The 19518-nt window shown below is 38.3% G+C and overlaps 1 protein-coding gene across 2 annotated transcripts in view; it reads right to left on the minus strand.

Moving 5' to 3' along the window:
- HMGN3 (high mobility group nucleosomal binding domain 3) overlaps positions 1-19320 on the minus strand; it is a 26218-nt gene extending 6898 nt beyond the window's left edge. The window contains exons 1-2 of one of the 2 annotated variants that reach the window (XM_014524850.2): positions 19013-19311; positions 2409-2459 (exon numbers count right to left, since the gene is read on the minus strand). In XM_014524850.2, the coding sequence (XP_014380336.1) occupies positions 2409-2459; positions 19013-19090 (129 nt within the window). In that variant the 5' untranslated portion in view covers positions 19091-19311. Of the gene's footprint in view, positions 1-2408; positions 2460-19012 lie in introns of both variants that reach the window. The other variant, XM_025215871.1, reaches the window with a different exon arrangement.
- Positions 19321-19518: the final 198 nt, after the last annotated feature.

Raw genomic sequence — 19518 nt, forward strand, 5'->3', positions numbered from 1 at the left:
TCAGGCACGATCTGCCTGCTACGAACCTGTGCTGGTTTCCCCTCAGCATAATTTGTCCTGCCGGGCTCTCGCAAATGTGAGCCTTGATAATTTTTTCCAAGACTTTGCCAAGGATGGAGGTGAGACTGACTGGTCTATAGTTGCCCGGGTCCTCTTTCCTCCCCTTTTTGAAAATGGGGACCACGTTGGCCCTTTTCCAGTCCTTCGGGACTTGGCCCGTGTGCCACGAGCTTTCAAATATTCCCGCCAGTGGCTCTGCAATGATGTCGGCCAGTGCCTTCAGCACCCTCGGATGGAGCTCATCCGGGCCTGCCGACTGAAAGGCATCCAGTTCTTCCAAATGACTCTGCACCATCTCAGGGTCTATGCATGGTAGTCTAGCGCCTTGCTGCTGCCTTTCTACAACCCCAGTGAGAGACTTGTCGTGCCCATCACTTAGGAACACTGAGGCAAAGAACTCGTTGAGGAGTTCAGCCTTGTCCCCTCTGTCCGTCACCAATTGTTTCTGCCCATTTAGCAGGGGTCCTGTTCCTCCCTGGGCCTTCCTTTTACTCCCAATATATCTAAAAAACAATTTCTTGTTGGCTTTTACTTGGGTTGCCATCCTCAGCTCCATGGCAGCTTTGGCCCGTCTAACTGCCTCCCTACAAGCACGAGCAGAGGAGGTATATTCATCTTTGGTGGTCAACTGTGCTCTTAATAGTGACTTAAAAGTCCCTTAATAGTAAACATCTACCCAGTAAATAGAATCTTGAATTTGGGTTTTGTCAGAAGGAGGACCTGTTAAAATACATCTGATTCTCATTTATGTATGCACCATTGTAAAATCTACATCTCTCATCTCTTAGTCATTTGGGATAATTTGCTAAGCATCATCAGGTTGCACAATACCATTCTATAACAGGTTCAAAGGGCATCATTTCAATTAGTCTTTAATCAAAGACATATATTTGTTAGTTCAAGGCATCTTGTTATATGCCTATAGCTCAAGTGTCATCATCTGAAATACATTATTTACACCCCATGGTTCTCTAGGAAGTGTTTGATCATTACAAGGTAGGCATAAGACAGTTTGCATTAAAACCATATTTATAGCTAGGCTTTACCCAATGATCTGCTACACTTAGGGGTTTGCAATGACAGCAAGAGTACAGAGAGTTTACCACATTTTTTTTTAAATATTCCCAGAATTTAAGGGGTTTGGTTGTTTAAATCGTTCATCCTGCTTCACTTAAAAGTTGTCATATCTGACTGTCAATTATGAGAACTAAGCTGTAGAGGCTACAGAGAGCTAAACTGTCATCATGAACAAAGCCAAAAAACAGCTTTTCTACTGTAGTTTTTTTCTATAGCATCCATAGCCATTGTATCTATTCTTGACTTCAAGTCTATTTCAAGTATTGTCACATTTCAGGGAGAACATGCCCCTTAGAATTCTAACAGGTTTTTGTAAGCTCCTGGTAAGGAACTAGAAATGTTCATTCTTTATACTGGACATTAATAGACAATGGTTTCTCTCAAATCTTTCTAGGAAAAAAAAATCTGAGCACTTCTCTTTCAATACTATTCTGTTTTGAGGAAATACTATTTGAATTGTGATAGAAGATAATTTAACACACAAAAATATGTTAGTTACATTAAATTTAAGATTTGCCTGAGGTGTTTCCTTTAATTGCCTTTTCATATTTTATACAACAGAAAGTACATATATCTCTCAATTGCACTAATTTGTGTACAGACAACTGTCTTCCTGATCTTCTATGAAATTTCATAGGAAGATACTGCTACTGAGTACCCAGAAATCAAGATACTCTTTTCATATCTTTATACTTTCCAAGGCTCACCTGTTCCCTTCAGAGCTTAGGATGCAACTTAAAAATTGTTTAAAACCTCTTGCCTCTTCCTTTCCTAAAAGACAGAGGCTCAGGTCAGCTACTTTACTTGGCTCAGTAAATTGTACATTTTTCAAAGTCTTACAGTTTATGTTCCAACTCAAGTTTTCAGTTCAAATATGTATTTGGGAAAAATGTTCAAAGCTTTCAAAGAAAGAGGAAATTCACTTGAATATTCACTTAGCTTTTAAATTCAAAGTATTAAAACTTTCTTTTTGGGTTAAAAACAACATAAAATAAAAAACCAAAACTCCTTGATGTGGGAATCCTTCCTTCCCTTTCTCCTTCAAACCCAGACTAACTGCAACTGAAATATACCTCATGTAAAAATGAGACCTGTGATTAGTCAACCCATAAGGATTAGGTCTTACCAAATTTGCCATGATTAAAGTAACATTATTCTCATAGTGAGGGATTTTTATAAGTGGCTCCTTAGGGAGTGGCATACACTGTTATGTCTTGTAAATCTGTGGAAAATAATTAAAACTACAGTATATGAAAAACTGGAAAACTTGCCTCTTGTTTAGTTACTTTTGCTGCATCCTTGCCCTCAGCACCCTCTGGAGACTAGAAAGAAAAGGATAGTCAATTAGTTATTTTGTTATGCATCTATAAAAATGGTGTGGTAACATAGATTACAATCAAGTTTAAGTTTTTTCCATCTATATACTACAAAAACTGAATACCACTTTAAAAACAAAACATTTTTTTCAGCAGATTCGCTAGTTTCAGTTACAAACTAGGTTAACTAAAACCATTTTAGATTTCCTGAACAAGACACATATGATCTATTATTATCCAGGGTTGGGACATCAGCTCCCTAGCAGCAGGTAGATACCTAAAACCCTGCATCAGTAACCATTCCAGGCAATTAACAAAGAGCATCCGCAGACTCCAATGGGAGCTCCATCTAGTCAGCAGTTGGTAGGATGGTGGCAGGAAGAGGAGTCTTGAGATTTATCTAATAGGAATTTTAAGAACCCCTGAGAAATCTACTATTCTTCCTCTCGCACATGTGCCCTGTTAGCAATTAGGAAAGCAAGAAGCCAACAACAAAAACATACTAAAATAAGAAAATGTCACACGTAAATATATCAAAAAAATGTAACAGACTTTCTCAATCTTTTTTTTGCCTAAGACTACTAGGAATTTGTTCACATCATCTATACATCCTCCATTAAAAATAGTTCAAGTTAAAGAACTATCTGGAGTTTGACAGGAAAACTCAGAGCAAAAACTAATGCTTCCTAAACTAATGCCTGCCTCCTAGGAAGTTTTTCCCTTGCCTGATTTTACCTAAGGTAAAGAGGGGCCATTTGATCCCTTATTATATATGAAGAACTAGAGGTGTGCACTATATTTTACCTTTTGAGGATTACAAATTCTTTAGGGTCTTATAATCTAAATAGACAATTTGTGGAGAAGTCAGGCATAGTAATTAGGGAATAACAGAGGATGTCTACAAGAAACGAGACCAGTACTTTTAGGCAAACATTATTAACTTTTTTTGGTTTTTTCTGGTTAGAGAGCAGACCATTCAGTCCTATATACAGTATTTTTCTTGGAGGGATTTTTTTTTTGTAGTTGGTTTATTTTTTGCATTTTGTTTTCTGATCAGGTACAGGGGCAGGAGCAGACAAGACTGAAGTAGAGATTTGGAATAAAAAGCTAACCAAGGCAAACTAGCTTTGTAAAGGAATTTGGAGAATAGGGCGGTGCTGCTTGGGGCACAGAAAGCAAAGCGGCATGCTAGTTCATAACAGAGTTGCCTGATCTTTTCTCTTGTTCTGTAACTGGACTATAAACGGTTTGCAGAAAAGTACTGACAACCCTGTCCCCTACTAGTGAAGTCATAAATAGCCAATGAATGTGACTTTGAAGCTGTAACATATGCCCTCCTGATGAAAAAGGAAGCTTACCACAACAGCAGCTGGTAAAAGGGAAACTAGGACTGGTCGTTTAAACAACGAGAAACAGCAGGAAATTAAGCAGCACTGCACAGAGCACAGCAGAGCAAAGCTGCTAGAAAAGCAACAGATTAAGGCATCCAAAATGGAGTCTGGCCATTTCCTCAGCCACTTGGGTTCTCCCCAGCCCACAGTGGTGGTGTTCTCAGATAAGTGAAAGTCTTTCAGAAAATGATGGTGATCGCTGTAATCACAAACACAATTACAGGATGCTGCTGTCTGGGTGAATGAGAACTCAGAGGCCAAACAAGAAATTCACCATAAGGAGACTGAAGCCAATTCTAAATCACACTAAGAGCGATTTACATTGTCTCCCAAAACCAGAGCAATGCAAAATGAGTATGCACTGTATGGGAGATGAGGCAAGGGACATCTGGCTTTGTTAATGATCTATTTTATTATTGTCCCTGTCAATACCTATCCTGATACCACCATGGAGGGATTTAAATTAAGGTGATGTAAATATAAAAGTAAAGCCCTAATTTAAAGCCCTGATTTTAATCAGTTCTTCAATTTGTGCTTCAGTTATTTTCTAAAGAAAGGTGCATTTTTACTGCTTGATGTAGCATTAAAACATGTAGATTTACAACTAAAGAGAGCCTTTACACTAGATTTTTTGCTGCTCCTTTTTGCTACAGTATAGGGAGATTATACTATGATTACATATATTTATTTAAACAACTATATAGCTTATTTTTAAGATTTTTTATTAATTTTACATTTTTAGTGACAGAAAACTGAATAATATCTTGCTTATTTCCTAGATAATAATTAAACTTTGCTCATGATTTGTATCAAGCAGCTGCATTAAAATGCATGCATCAGACCACCCATGTGGGCTCAATCAATGATACAAAGGAGATATGACAGTGTCTCCTGCTGGAGTCAGAGGCCAGATCCCAAAATTCACGACGACTCTGCCAGTCTCTTAAGTCCAAAAGCACAGACCCTAGGTTTCCCATAGGTTAAAGCCCAATACATGGCCTATTTTGCCATATTTATAAAGCTTGAACTCCCAAATTAGAATCAGAGTAAAAATATATTTTTTTACATAACCACCCCCAAAAAAAACAGAGCCTGTAACTCAGTATTTTTTTTAAAACAGAAGCTCATGGATTCAGTTTATTTATTAAAATGTTATAAGAAGCATTTTAATCCTTAATATCTTGTGTTAAATTTAGATTTAATTTAAAATTAGCCCTTAAATAAGTTTTCAAAAATAAATTTAAGTGAAATAAGAAAAATCCTAATTTAAATAAAAATTCTGATTTAAATTAAAAAAAACATTTTTAAAATTAATATAAATCAATTTTATCAACCTTGCTTAATAAAGCATTGTAGTTGTACATTTAGTTTGCTTATTTTTCTAGTTTAAAATGTTATAACATGCACTGCCCCCAAGAAGTCTTAATGCCATCTTTTTGATACTGTGCTCTAGTAAATAATATAGCTTATTGACGGCAATTTATTCACTTGAAAACCAAGACTACATTTTTACATTAACAAAAACAAAAATAACTAGAAAATACAATGGTGATCTCAGGAACCAAACCATCTTGTCCATTTTTAGCAAGAATGGGGTGAAACAGATACAAATCCGTTTGAAACAAAGCTTAAAAGTAATTTAATAACTCATCTCCATAAGCACCACAAGTTCAAAGCTCCATGATGACACCTAAGGAACTCCAATTTCAAAGTAGCTGAGTTTAATGCTAAAGAACTCATTCCTCCCCCAGATTTTTCCACGTGAGGTAATGCTATGGCTCGCAGTATTTAACCTGACACCCTAATCTGTCAAACTGGTGTGTATTCTAACTGCTCTGCCTTGTTTATGCTGTGAACTAGTCAGGAAAAGACACTCCTTTGCAAATTTTGTATAGCACTAAGCTCACTGATAGCACACAATTATTCGAAAGGACAGTATTCTTCCTATACAGCAATCCCTCAGCATGTCCGTATTACAGTACCATTTATAGGCCTGCTATATTAGGCCAGCGATTCTTAACTAGGGTGCTGCAACACCCCAAGGTGCCTTGAGAGCCTTTCAGGAGTGACATGACATGCCACACAATGTTGGCACTGTTAGTTATACAAACATGATTTACAAGATAAGCCCGGTGATTTAAAATAAGAAGCCAGTGTTGAAAAACAAAATCTGAATTGTCATGGTCTTTCTGAGCTCTCTGCAACAGAAATACTGCTCTATTACATTTCCATAGTCAAAAAATTAGCGAAAGCTAAAAGCTGGTATTTTCTGAGGAGTGTTTGGGTCTAAAATGGTTGGGACCCACTGCATTAGGTACTACCTGAATGCACAAAACAGACTATGTATTTGGGACAGACACCCAAATCAAGGTAAAGAGGTTATTATAAAAGCACATGGGGGCACACAGATAGTAGCACCTTACATACTACTACAGATTGGGCATCTGAATCATCAGGTTTGTGTTTAATGTGGCACCAGTTAAATTTTACAGAATCATATAGATTTAGTACATCCACATTAACCTGGAGGTCTGTATACAAACTAGTGATCAGGAACAACTTTAAAAAATATATATATTTCACACACACACGTACATGCTCTTAATTATAAAAGCGAGGGATCTTTGCTGAATAACCTTGCCAAAATAGACATACAGATAAATAATTTCAGTTTAGGTGCTGCATTTCACACATTTTGGAAGAAGAACAGAGACTACTGATTCTTGCTCTGTGGAGTCCTTATATACGGCACTAGTGCTATTGCAGCACCAGCACTCCAGCAAGTTAAAAAAATAATAGAAGCTTCCTGACCAATTGAGTCCAGTCCCCTGTAGGTAAATTTTTACCCAAGGAATCCCCAAAATCACCACTCTGAACCCTCACATACATACAACAGCAAGGCATCCAATCAGAAAACATCAAGAACACCCTACAACATTCCGAAGTGGAAAGCAGGGGGGATAGGGGCACTGCCAATGCCCTGAATTTAATTCCACAGACAGACATGCTGGGTACCATTTACATCAGGGGTGGGCAAAATGCAGTCCAGGAGCCAGATGCGGCCCACCAGGCCATTCTATCTGGCCCACGGGGTCCCTAAAAAATTTAGAAAATGAATATTTATCTGCCCTGGGCTGCCTGTCATGCAGCCCTTGATGGCTTGCCAAAACTCAGTAAGCAGCCCTGTGCCCAAAATAATTGCCCACCCCTGATCTACATGTTCGTCAATGCGCTTTTGCTACTGTGCATTAAATTTAGTACCTCTAATGCAAGGTACTAACTAAATGCACATTAGGCTGCCCTAATGTGCAGTAGTGAAGACATACGCTTTTTTTAGTCAGACAAAGTTCTCTGGGTAAATCTGATGTCTTTTATGAGACTAACTGAATAGTTGGAAAAATTGTGGTTTTTTAGTGATGCTTAATGCACAGTAGCCTAATTTTACCATGTGTTAGCATATTGGCATGTTTTTTGCTGTAACACTCTAATAAGTAATAAAATAGGCTACTGCGCATAAAAGCACATGTGTAGATGCGCCCACTGATTATTAAACCAAGAACTCCCTCCCTATCCTGTACTATCCCTTGTACAAACTTATCAACTTCAATCTTAAACCTGTTCAGGGTTTTAAGAATGAATACAATTAAATAATGTGTTTTGCATATTTTTAATGAACTGCCACTCAACAGCAGTGGCTTCAGTGATGGTTTATAATGAAATAAAAGGCAAAGCTTGACCAATCCAATGCTAAAATATAAACTTGCTGTAGCTTTACAACAATAACAAAGTTACTTTCCATCATTGTCATCCTCAGCGGTCCCTTAATACAAGGATGATAGTCTTCTAGTAGATATGTAAGTCATTGATAAGTCTGGAAATGACTGAAAAGGCAATCTGAGATCTGCCTTATTTTTTTGTACTTTCAATAAGACCTCAATCAATTTAGATGTCCAAAAGGTATTGTAGGATCCCATCAGCAACCAACTTCTGAACAAATATAAACAAACTGACTGATTTTAGTAATGTGAACAGTGTATTAAAAGCCAATGAAAAGGGTAGGCCACTGTAAAACTGAATGTTTGATTTATGAAGGATCGTAATATTAGCTGAACACCTAGGTACTGTGTGGTCATGAATTAATTCTCACATACCCACATGAATTAACACACTAATTTCATTCTAAATTCTGTTATAAATTGGAGATGGGAGGTTCATTAAATCATCTCGTCTAAGCCATACCAGTACATAATTATTAATCAATAGTATTTCTTTCTAGTGCTTTATCTAATCAAGTGCTAACACATTCCATGCAACAAGAGTTTCGTGGCACAGCTTCAGGATACAATCTCTGTCTTGTACACCATGATATAATGCCTCACCTCTTCCAACCGCAAACATTTTTCCTTCCAAAAACAAGGAAGCAAGCAAGCAAAACAAATACAAAACTCCCCAACCTCTGCCCACCCCCACTCCTTCCCCAAACCAGATTTAGTAAAAATCAGTGGCCAACAACAAGATTTATCACGTCCTCATCACATATCAGAACGACTGCTTTTCAGGTCCCTTCTGCCCCTTCCCTCTGAATGTCTCTGTTTCAGAAACATCCAAGTTTTCAGCTTGGGGAAAATTAAGTTAATTGATAATATACCTAAATTGAAAGTCAAGAGAATTACACTAGACTGAACATGGTCCATTGCTTTGTCTCCCCATTCATATTTCTCCTTTGCAAGATCTCTTTACTTATTGCTGTATCTTCCCGACAGCTCTGAATGTAGTATCAATTCACAAATTTAAAGTAGTTTATTTCCTGTTTCAATTTAATAAAGATGCTAAATTGCACGTAATTTAACACCAAACAAATCCTGTGACACCTTTCTAGACACTTTTTCTTCACCAACCACCTGTGCAATATCCCATTTATCATTAACTTTTGTTTCTCTGACCAGTTTTCAATTAATGCAACAGAACTCATAGTTCCAAGCAAATCTGAATTAATTGTGCAAGTGAAACTATCACTGTATCCACTCCTTTTTTATTTTACTAAGAGTCAGGTATTAAACCTACCACATTTCTATTATCCTCAAAGGGATACTTCACCTGCAAGTAGTCTCACTGAACTAACATTTGAAACATATAAAGTTACTAGTCTAATATTCTGCAGATTTAGAACCTTATACTTTAATGTTCCTCAACACACACACATTTCTGTGGTATCTAAAGCATTCCATTAAATTTTACTTGCAAATTATACACATCTAAGGTTTACAGAACAGTAGGAAATGAACTTGGAAGTTTTAGCCCCTCCTGGGCCTATTCAAGAATTATTTACAAGTCTTCTAAAGCTCCATTAAATACTACCTTCCTAAGCTTCCTTCTCCCAGGCAATGATCCTTTCCTAGTTACCTAAGCAAACATAGTCTACAGTCACCTATATTAAATAAAACACACTTCACTATAAAAACAAATATACCTGAAATTTTAAAGTATTCATTCCTTACATCTATATATGTCAATATTTTTGTTTAAATTACATATAACAAAAGATAATACAAGACTTCATTTTTTAGAATTTAAATCCCTTCATCTTTTATCCATTAAAAGCAGAATGTATAATTTTCTAATCCTTTGGGGGGATATTGTCAACATCATGAAACTCTTGAAAAGGCAAAAGTATACTTGAAAATTCTTATATGAAATGATAAAAATAATCCTCAAAAGTTCAAGGGGAAAAAAGATTCAGGATCAGAGCCTCCATGTCTTCCTTCCAGTGTCAAATCAAAGAAATTTAGTATGCATGGTTAGCTTGTATCTATATTACATGTACATGAAAATTAAATACAGCACGTGTGCCAGTGTTACAATTCATTTCTTGAGTCAAGAGGTAAGAAAGGTCAATTTTTAAAATTAACATAACAGTGGAATGTTTGTAACATGAATCTAGCTAGTTGTGCCTTCTCCCAGCACACTAATTGTATTTCTTCTTTAAAATAAATAAATAAATAAAACAGGGCGCAATTCTATTTAATAAATTAAAAAAATAAAATGCATGTTGTTCTGCTCCAATAAATGTTTTTCTCAAAGAGAAACTTTACTGTAGATTTTTGGTTTGTTACTCCTACTTGAAAAGCTCTAAATGTTCAACTATAAATTTAAGCCACGTGGACCCAAAACATGGCATTTTGCAAACTCTGAATTACACCTAATTTAAGATTTATTTACCCAATTATTACTAGAACAAGCAACTAATTTTTTTTATATAAGAAATTAAGAGCAAGTGTTCAAAACTTATCTCATTTTAACAGTCTTTTAGAGGACATTATTTTCTTTATTCAACAGAATGAAAAAGTAAAAGGTCTATATAGAGGCTGCTGTTCATGCTGCCGTCTTCTTTAGGAACCAATATTTTCATTCTTGGATGTTTAATCCATATTTATGCTTCTTAAGAAGTGGCTTTATTTTCAAGAGATACAGGTCCAACAGAGAGCTGTGGGTGCTCAAGCATGTCTGAAAATAGGCAACACACTTGGGTGAAAGATTTTAGGGTCTCACATTTGAGAATTTTGGCCAAGCTGAAACTCCTGCATTAATATTTGTTCCATAATTTTGTTACCACTATCCTGTTAAAATCAGGACCAAAATAACCTAGTGAAGCTGTAGTCAAGACTGACGACTATTCAATATGAGTTCTTTTGGCCACCATTTAAAAAAAACAGGATCCAGTTCTGAAAGCATCGTATCTGTCTGCAGAGCCAGAAATTTAGTTACGTTTAGACTCTTAAGTCCCTATTTAAATAAAACTGGCTTGATTTTCAGAGCACCCTTGTACCCATTGAAGTGATCAGCATCTCTGACAATCAAGGTACATCTACTGTCAGCGCTTTAAAACAGATGGAAGGGCTCTACATTTAGAGAGCCATAATGGACAACATTCTGGGTTTTATTAAACAATTTATGGGAGTAAATACAAGATAGTTTGGACAGAAAGAAAGAAGTGAAAAGAAAGAAAGAAAACAAAAACAAAATGTGATCAAAAGGCAAATATGTAATATTAAAGAATATGCAATATTCTGCCATGAGGAAGAAAGAATGCACTTTTGTAATTATCTTATCTGCTTAGTTTGTCATAGACCAAATCTGTGCAGTACTATTAGTACATTAGATGCCCAAGGTCAGAGGTAAGTAAGTGCTGAAGGCTCTTCAGCAGCTGGGAATGGTATTATCCTGCTTACACTACCGTTTCCTCTGAAAAAGGTATATACCCTCAGATCCAGGACTGCTTCACGTAGAAGTCTACATGCCAGAAAGGGGCTCCATGCTCCCTGGGCATGTCTATCCTGAGGCACCAGCCTGCCTTGGTCAGGATGGGCCCAAGCAAGTCTCATACACCTGCCCACACAGGCACGTTCAAAACCCAGAAATTTAGTCCTGAAGGGATCATCCCCAATGGCCACTCTGAAGCAGAGTTGAAACCAAGGTATCCAGAGCAGTCACAAAGGGACACCTTGGTGTGGTTTCACTGGTGCATTTATAGTGCTCATGCAGGACCAGTGGGTGGGGTGTGCTCGCAAAAGGCTCAACCAAGACATGCCACTATCACCATGTAAGCACCTGAGTCCTTGCTCACTCGCCCTGTTCGTAACCAAGGCGGCAAGACTCTCTCTCCTGTATTTACTACCATACTCTCTGAATTCACACTCATTCTATATGGCAGATAAGGCAAACCTCAGGATTTTTGTCTCATCACCCAACTGTGTTCCCTCTAGGCCCAAACATGTGACACATTTGCACCAGTGTAATTCACTTCCCTGGGCAGCTTGTTTAATTGTCCTACTTTTCTGGCAGCAAGTAAATTCATAGATTAACTCAAATAGCTGGCTGACTACCCTATGCAGGTTCTTAAAACTTGTCTTGCAATTATCAGCCAAATACTCTTACTATACCCTTAAATCATGCTACACCTGCTGCCTCTTGGTGGCCCTACTGGGTGATGCTTTGATGCTTGGCTGATGGTGCTGAGATTTTCTGCCATTTGTATTAGGTGCTCTGTGTAATTAGCATATCTATCGCATCTATCCCATGCAAGGTCATCTCATGGCCAAATATCATCTCATGAAGTGTGTATCTCATGGATGAATCAAAGCAATCTTGTAGGCCAGGGCTATTCAGCTAGCTGCTCAGGGTCTGCATGCCTCCCTTCACACCCCAGAAGGAGGTGTGCCAGACTGCCCATGAAGCAGGGGAGAGCCCAGGGGATAGGGGGCACTGTAGAGCAAGCGGCTTCCAAGTACACTGCAAGAACTGGGTAGCCCCCAGCTGCCTAGAAGTTGGATAGTCCTGCTCTAGGCCACCATGACATAGAGAAGAGGCCGCCCTAATTCTATTGATCAGCATGGACCAACTGGCTGCCAAGTGTACAGTTCATAGACTCTGCTAACTTATCAGGCTGTGGATGCCCAGGTGTGGTATGGGTCTTAATTTTCTGAAGGCAGTCATGTAACCCCTGGCACAACTGTGACTCCATTTTACTCTTGGTTAGCATGCAAGGGGCATAGTCTCTTTTCTGTCCCATCTACAATTTTCCTTTCCTGTCCCCAAAATTGGTTTTAACAATGTAGGTCACTAATTAACCGTTGATATCCCTAAACATAAATATTTATCTCCATTTGTGATTAAGGGTGCCATGCACCCATTAAGAGCTTAGTTTACATAATGATCTTCTCAACACTTGCTTCTTGTGCTGTCATTTGCAGCTGGCTGCTGGGAGGGATGGAAAGAAGAGGCACTGGTGTGAAAAGATATAAGGGTCCAATACTGAAGTGACCATAGATTTATTTGGCTGCCTCTATGATTGTTAGGCTCTACTGTACTTTATTTACAGTCATTAAAGGAAAAAAATGGTTCTTAAGGAAAAAAAAAAGTAATTGAAACAACATAATGCTAGAGAATGATTTCCAAGAGATATTGTTACTAGGTTTACCTTCACCCTACACAAATACTATTATAGTACTTATAACAATTTCTAGTCTAATGTAATTTCAAGTTGCTTTGCTACTACAATATTAAGAATGTTCCCAGAATGTTACTATACATAAATATTGCTCACTAGAAATTTCAACGGAGAAATGTTGAAGTCCTCTGAGAGAAACTTAATTAATCAGAACATACTTAATCACAGAGCATACATTAGCCATCTTTCATTGTGTATTTGTTTCATTTAATCACTAGGCTAGTTTTATGATACTAATTACCAAAACAGATATCCCAGATTATGAAATAACATTTTTCTGTTGGCTTGAAGATCTGCTTTCAAAGAATTTTTGATCCACTGAAAAAGTCAGTACTTTCTATAATCCTTGTATATAAATGAATTATCTGCACCTGCTCATTTATAAAAATTTGAAGATGATGACTTGTGATATCCGATGAACTGTAAATGACAACAAGATTTTCTTTACACTTTAATATATGTAACCAATTTTTGAATTACTTTAGGTTGCTAACTCACTTGAACATTTAGGGGGTGGTGGTATTTCAGAGCAAAATACAACTAAAATTAGTCAGTGGGTGACAGAATCTAAAAAGTGCAAGTAGTTAAAAAGTTGATATACGTTTTAATAAAATGTCTAATCAGTTGCTGGGTTTTTACATAGCCAAATATAGTTTAAAATTATCTATAAAGTCATAAAATAATGATCTTAGAACCAACTCTAACACTTAACATACTTAAGATATAATGCTATCATTAATCCTTTATAGGTTACCAAGAGGATTCAATGATACAAAAGGTGACCCAGTACATTCCATCTGTTTTTATCTTTTTCATGTTTCAAACACAAATGCAAACTTTGCAACTAAATGCAGAAGAAAATAGCATTACTCCAGCATCTTTTATGCCACATAACACATGCACACTGAAGTATACTTAAGTGTAATATTGGCACTTTTGTTTTCATCTATGTCAAAAGCTTAAGTCTGTTTTTTACTTGTCAGACTAAAGATTCAAAGAAAGTTTGCTCATGTTTAACACTGGGGAATCAGAGTCAGTCATAAGACAGACATTTATACAGTGCAGGCTTAACTGGCAGAGATACTTGTAGGGATGATACCTATAGGGAGGTTTGCCCAGGACTTTCTATTATAAAACTGTTTTCAGTTGCTTACAGCTTTTCCAAACATTATCCATTCAGCTTGAACTTTTCCAACCTACAGCAGTGCATCTCAAAATTACTTTTTTTTGTTGTTGCTTTAATTCAGTCATTTCCAAGAATTAAGTTTGGAAAGCAACATACTCTTCCTCTATGTTAAAACTGTCTTAAAATAATTTCATCAAGAAACTCTGAAACCTCCATCCTGCACACTGCCTAGGGTCCAAAAGAAGCTTTTTTCTACCTCTGGAAAAACATCCAAATATGGCCAAGTTATAAGCATCCGAAATCACTGATAAATGTTTGTTAGAATACGGTAGCAAGAGTCTCAAAAGATTATGTCCCTCATCAGTTTACTTCATGGATAATGAGGATAAGGACCTTTTCTGTTGTCATGCATCCTATCTTCCAGGAGGTTTTGAGGTGCTAGGCCAGGGGTGGGCAAAATGCGGCCCGTGGGCCAGATGCGGCCCGCCAGGCCATTCTATCTGGCCTGTGGGACCCCTAAAAATTTTAGAAAATTCATATTCATGTGTCCCTGGCTGCCTGTCATGCGGCCCTCGATGGCTTGCCAAAACTCAGTAAGTGGCCCTCCACCTGAAATAATTGCCCGCCCCTGGGCTAGGCATTGAAGTAAGAGGGAACTGCTCTCAATACTCCTGAATTTTAGGGAATGTTTCCAACCAGGTAGGAAACACTGACTGGAATGCAAATACAAGTATCAAAAAAAGCACAATGGCAGGCTGGGGAAGAGAAAAGGAGGTGAAAGATCTTCTGCCCACTGGCTCCTAACCTATCAGCATTACAGCACACTCACCTCTGGAACATGAAACTAAGGAATCCCAAATATCAAGGTTGCACTGTTACTAGCAAATCTCTCTGAAATCCACTGACAAAGCATATCAATACCATTCCACGGGTTGATCCACATGCTAGGAGAAGGTTGTCATCTTATATCAGTGTTGTTGTGAGCTCAGGATATAGAGGTCTCTGCCATGGGTCTGCAATTTCCAACTCCACTGCTGATACATGTGGGATCAAACATACCTCTCTGCATGATGGAATATTTTCCCCCCAAAATGCTTTTTTTTTTCAAATGTAGAAAGTTACATTAAAAACCACCATTGAACAATAAAGCCAAAAAGTCAAACACCTACGATTTAGGAAATGCCAGAAACAAATTTGCAAAGGCAACTTTAATTGGGCCCCTGTATAAAAATACATTATGATATAGAGTTTAACAACAAGATCCCATGCTGCTTTACCACTTGCCTCACTCAGGGCACCAGATGATCATCTGAGAAAGAGTTGTTTCTGAAAGATCTATAGTTTTACAATGTTGCAAAAGTTAGTAACTGTATTTTAAATAAGGCAGAGGATTTTTAAAGGGTAAAACATAGTCCCATGGTTAGGACTACTGTAATTCCATCATGAAGAAATTGATTCTCTCTCAAACTCCTCACAGAGTTTCTGGGTGATATTAGGCAAGTCACAAACCAAACTCAACACAGCCACTAGCTGTGTGTTTGCTACTATCTGGGTGTCTAATATGAGATACCAAATTTACAGAAGTTCCCTAGCACTCAACTGAAGCAGAAATCAAAGGGAGAGGTGCTCTGAAGGGATGAGATGCAAAAAAGAGAGCGTGAGAAGAAAGGCTAAATTTAAGCATTAATCCTCCAAAATTAAGAATCCCAAAGCGAAGTACACTTTTGACAATGGTGACCTTAATTCTTGTGTGCTCAGCTCCCTATACGAGCAACATAGATAACATAATCTTCTCACTTCACCAGGGTGCTATGAAGGTAACTTCATAAGCATTTGTAAAGGAATAAATTATTCTTGTTTTAATGCCATAGAGAAGTCAATGCGGAAATTAAAATGTCTGTGTCTAGAGCAAGATTTGATGACGTATGGGAAAGAAATTACAAGAATTAAACTGAATATTGAACAGATATCCATTCAATAATCACTGTACATACTGAATGAGGCATGGGTCTCATGGAAAAGATACAGTATCATCTTCTTACTAAAGGCTATATATTAACATATATGTACAGGGGGGACAAAATTCCTAACTCTTCAATATTCAGCTTTTCAGTCCTAATATACCTTTTAGTCTTTAAGCACAGAGTCTCTTTTTGTATTACTATATACACTATTTAAAAAAACAAACAAACAACAACAACAGTTTATAGAACGGTACAGGAATGTTGTATTAACATACCTTGTTATCTCTTTTAAATGTTCACCACATCTGGCATCAGTTCTACTGCAGAAGCTAGCATTTTTGACCACACCAAGCAAGCAAATGACCTAGTTGAGTCACTAATAGAAAAGGTTTCTATTCGTACTTTTTAAAATATCACTACTGTGGTCAAAGATGTTGTGAAATACATTTTAAAAAGAAATCACACTTCAATTAGTCATTACTTTGGGTTGAACCCTCAGTGAAAAAAAAGTTCTCCAAACAAATGCAGACAGTGTCCTATAACTAGATAAATAACAAGCAGACCACATCTATATCATTAAAGGACCGTACCAGGGAGCCCCACAGTGCCGTGTAGCTGCCTTATCACAGCACCCCATGCGTGCCAATAAGCTTACTCCCTCAGGCATGCCTATTAGCACATGCCTGGTAGCTCACAAAGCATCCATGTTGGGGCACTGCCTGTGTAGAGCCAGGCGCATGGAGCCCTGCCTAGGGAAGTCCTTCGACAGTGAAGACTGAATCATTCTGAAGCAGTCTCAACTACATCTCGGACTCCTTGTTTGACATTGAGCAAGTTATTTGACCTTTTTACCTCTTTCATCATGGATGTACACATAGTAAGATCAGCAAATACCCATTTTAAGTTTCAATGATCATGCTACAGCCATGTTTTGGCAATCACACCATGTTACTGTTTTGAGTTTATCCTGGGACAAATTTACATTCCCTGTTTCTATGCTAATGCAGAGACATTTTGATATAGCCATTAAACAACTGAAGAATTTACTAATTCTAACCTGCCTGGACATTATTTTTTTTAAGTTTTTTTTTCTTTTGTTGTTCAGCCTTAGCTGAAATTAACTCCAAAGATTTCATTGCTATCAGTATCGCCCAAGTGCTCAAGCTTAGCCCATGCTAGCATGCTGTTCTCTTTGTGAAAGGTTGTATTCACTTCATTATGTGGTATTACAACAGGCAGTAACACATGTAAAGGTCTCACTAGAAGAGTCCAGAGTTCAACCTCCCTTTGTTCCAAAGCGGTATTTGACACCATCTCAATGAACAAATGTTTTTTTTCACTTGCCCCTTCCAATCTAATTCAGTGACCACTGGGGACCAAAATTTTAGGGAATGCTGAATGTCCTACCAGAGTTGGCTGTGGTAAATTTGCAATACGCATTTCATAATAAAGGGAGTCAAATGATGATTTCTTAAATTAAACACAGAAGAGAAATAAAATAAAAAAGATGGAGCATGACTGGTCTTTCAAGTTAGATAAAGTACACACACATTTTTATTTTTGCATATGCCCCTTCTGCAATTTTACTATTTATCTGCATGACCCTAAAATTTGCACGTTTATATACTCAGAGATCTGTAAAGTTTTAGGATAAGTAATTTTCCAATTAAATCAGACCTTTGTGATTGAAGATTTTTGTTTTAATGGAAAAGTTCACTTCACTAACGGACGCACACATCTGCAAAAAGAAACTGATCCATATACTTGATATACTGCTTCTAACTCACCTCATGTAGGCATTCTATTCCAAAATAAAAGTAACTTTATTGCAGAATAATTACTCAGCTATTATTCTGCTGAATCTATGTCATCAATTTCCTTGTGTAGTCAGGCCCATAGTCTTGCAGCTTTCCAGAAGCATTAACATTTCTGAGCTTCCTTAGATCCAAGTTTTATTAAGAGAAACAACAAAAGTAGACCCATTGTTAGTTGTACTGCATTCCTTTACCATGGAAGGAAAAGTACCAAGTTTAATTTTGCTATCACTGAAGAAATCAGCTCTATCTTTTTTTTTTAATTTATTTATTTTTTGAAGGGGAGAATATGGAAGGCTGCCAAAGGGGCAAAAATATAAAATTGGGTATGGGGATAGACATAAGGATTTTGCAAGGTTCTAGAGAAAAGTGGTAGGCAAACATCACAGGACAGCCTAATTTTCAATCATTAGGCAAGAAAACCAGAGCCCTAGAAAAGCAGAAATCCTGTAGCCCAGGATAACACCATATTGAAGAAAACTATACTGTACCCATTAATTTTAAGCAATAAAGTTATTAGTTCCTCACTTTCACCAGAAATAGATTAGTGCACCTTAAGAAAAAATTAATCTGAAAACCCTCAACAGTGCACTAGATAATTATTGAGAGTACTCATGATGCATCAGTGAAGGCCTAAACTAGAACTCCTAGCTGTCTGGAAATCACCATCTAATAGTCATTTTTATTAAAACAGATTTAAGATCCAACCACAGTATACATTATGGGAAGGTGACAGCCCACATTCCGCAAATCCCCAATAACATAAATTACCCTACCTTATTTGGCCTAGTTAATATGAAAAGGCTGCAGTTATTCTTTTTTTTTCCTTTTTTTTTAAGTATATTAGTGTCAAGGCTCTCATCATTTTAGATGCCCATTGGAAGTTGGCATCTAAGGTCCTTTTGAAGATCCAAGCCCTGCTAAACCTGTCCGGTGGTCACTTGTAACAAATGCGCCTTTTAAAAAAATCCTGCAGCAGTTCCCAGAGGCCCAGGCACTGGAAGTAAGTCCTGAACGATGCAGACACAAATAAACCATGTTTAAAAATTAAATCCTGGAGTCCCTGAAGGACCAGGTGCTCAGGAGGTCTCACACGGGGATCAAAGCTGTGGCTCATCCCAGTCCTGCCGCCCTCTCCAACCCTGGCTGGCCACAGCTGCCTCAGGGACTGTGTCAGGAGCTCCAGAATAGACAATTACAGAAGTTAACATTTAAAGCAAGTGGCTCCTTCCAAGACCCCGGGCAGCTGCGACCTACCGGGCCGCCCGCACGGCTCCAAGCCCTCGTGCCCCCATCGCTGGCTCCTGGCACTGCTGTCACCCCCAAGAGACGCATCTCCTGCAGCCTCCACCCCAGCAAGAGGAGGCAGAGCCTGGCAAGAACAAGCCCAACTCAGCCCAGTCCGGCAGGGCCGCCCAAACCAAGCCAACCCCTTGCAAAGGTGGGGGGAGGAGAAGGGGCAGCTTTGGGGGAAGGCGCCCAGCAAGTAGACAGCGGCTGAGTAGCAGGACCCCCCTTGCTTCCCCCCCCGGCTACTGTTTTTGAACTCCGTGTCTGCTCCGACGTGTAAGCGGATCCCCGCCCTGCCCGCCCGTGCCGGCTCCTGTCCTGATTGACATGGGAGTGGGTACATACGGGTCTGTCACAGGAGGGAGGAGAAGGGTGTAGTTGGTTTTAAACATGGCTTTTCCTCTCCCCTCCCTCCGCACAAGCCCCAGTGGGACCCCCCCGCCGCCGCTCCTTGCCGCCGCGGATGGACGACT

Source organism: Alligator sinensis, unplaced genomic scaffold, assembly GCF_000455745.1.
Source record: "Alligator sinensis unplaced genomic scaffold, ASM45574v1 scaffold684_1, whole genome shotgun sequence".
NCBI classification, from domain to species: Eukaryota; Metazoa; Chordata; order Crocodylia; family Alligatoridae; genus Alligator; species Alligator sinensis.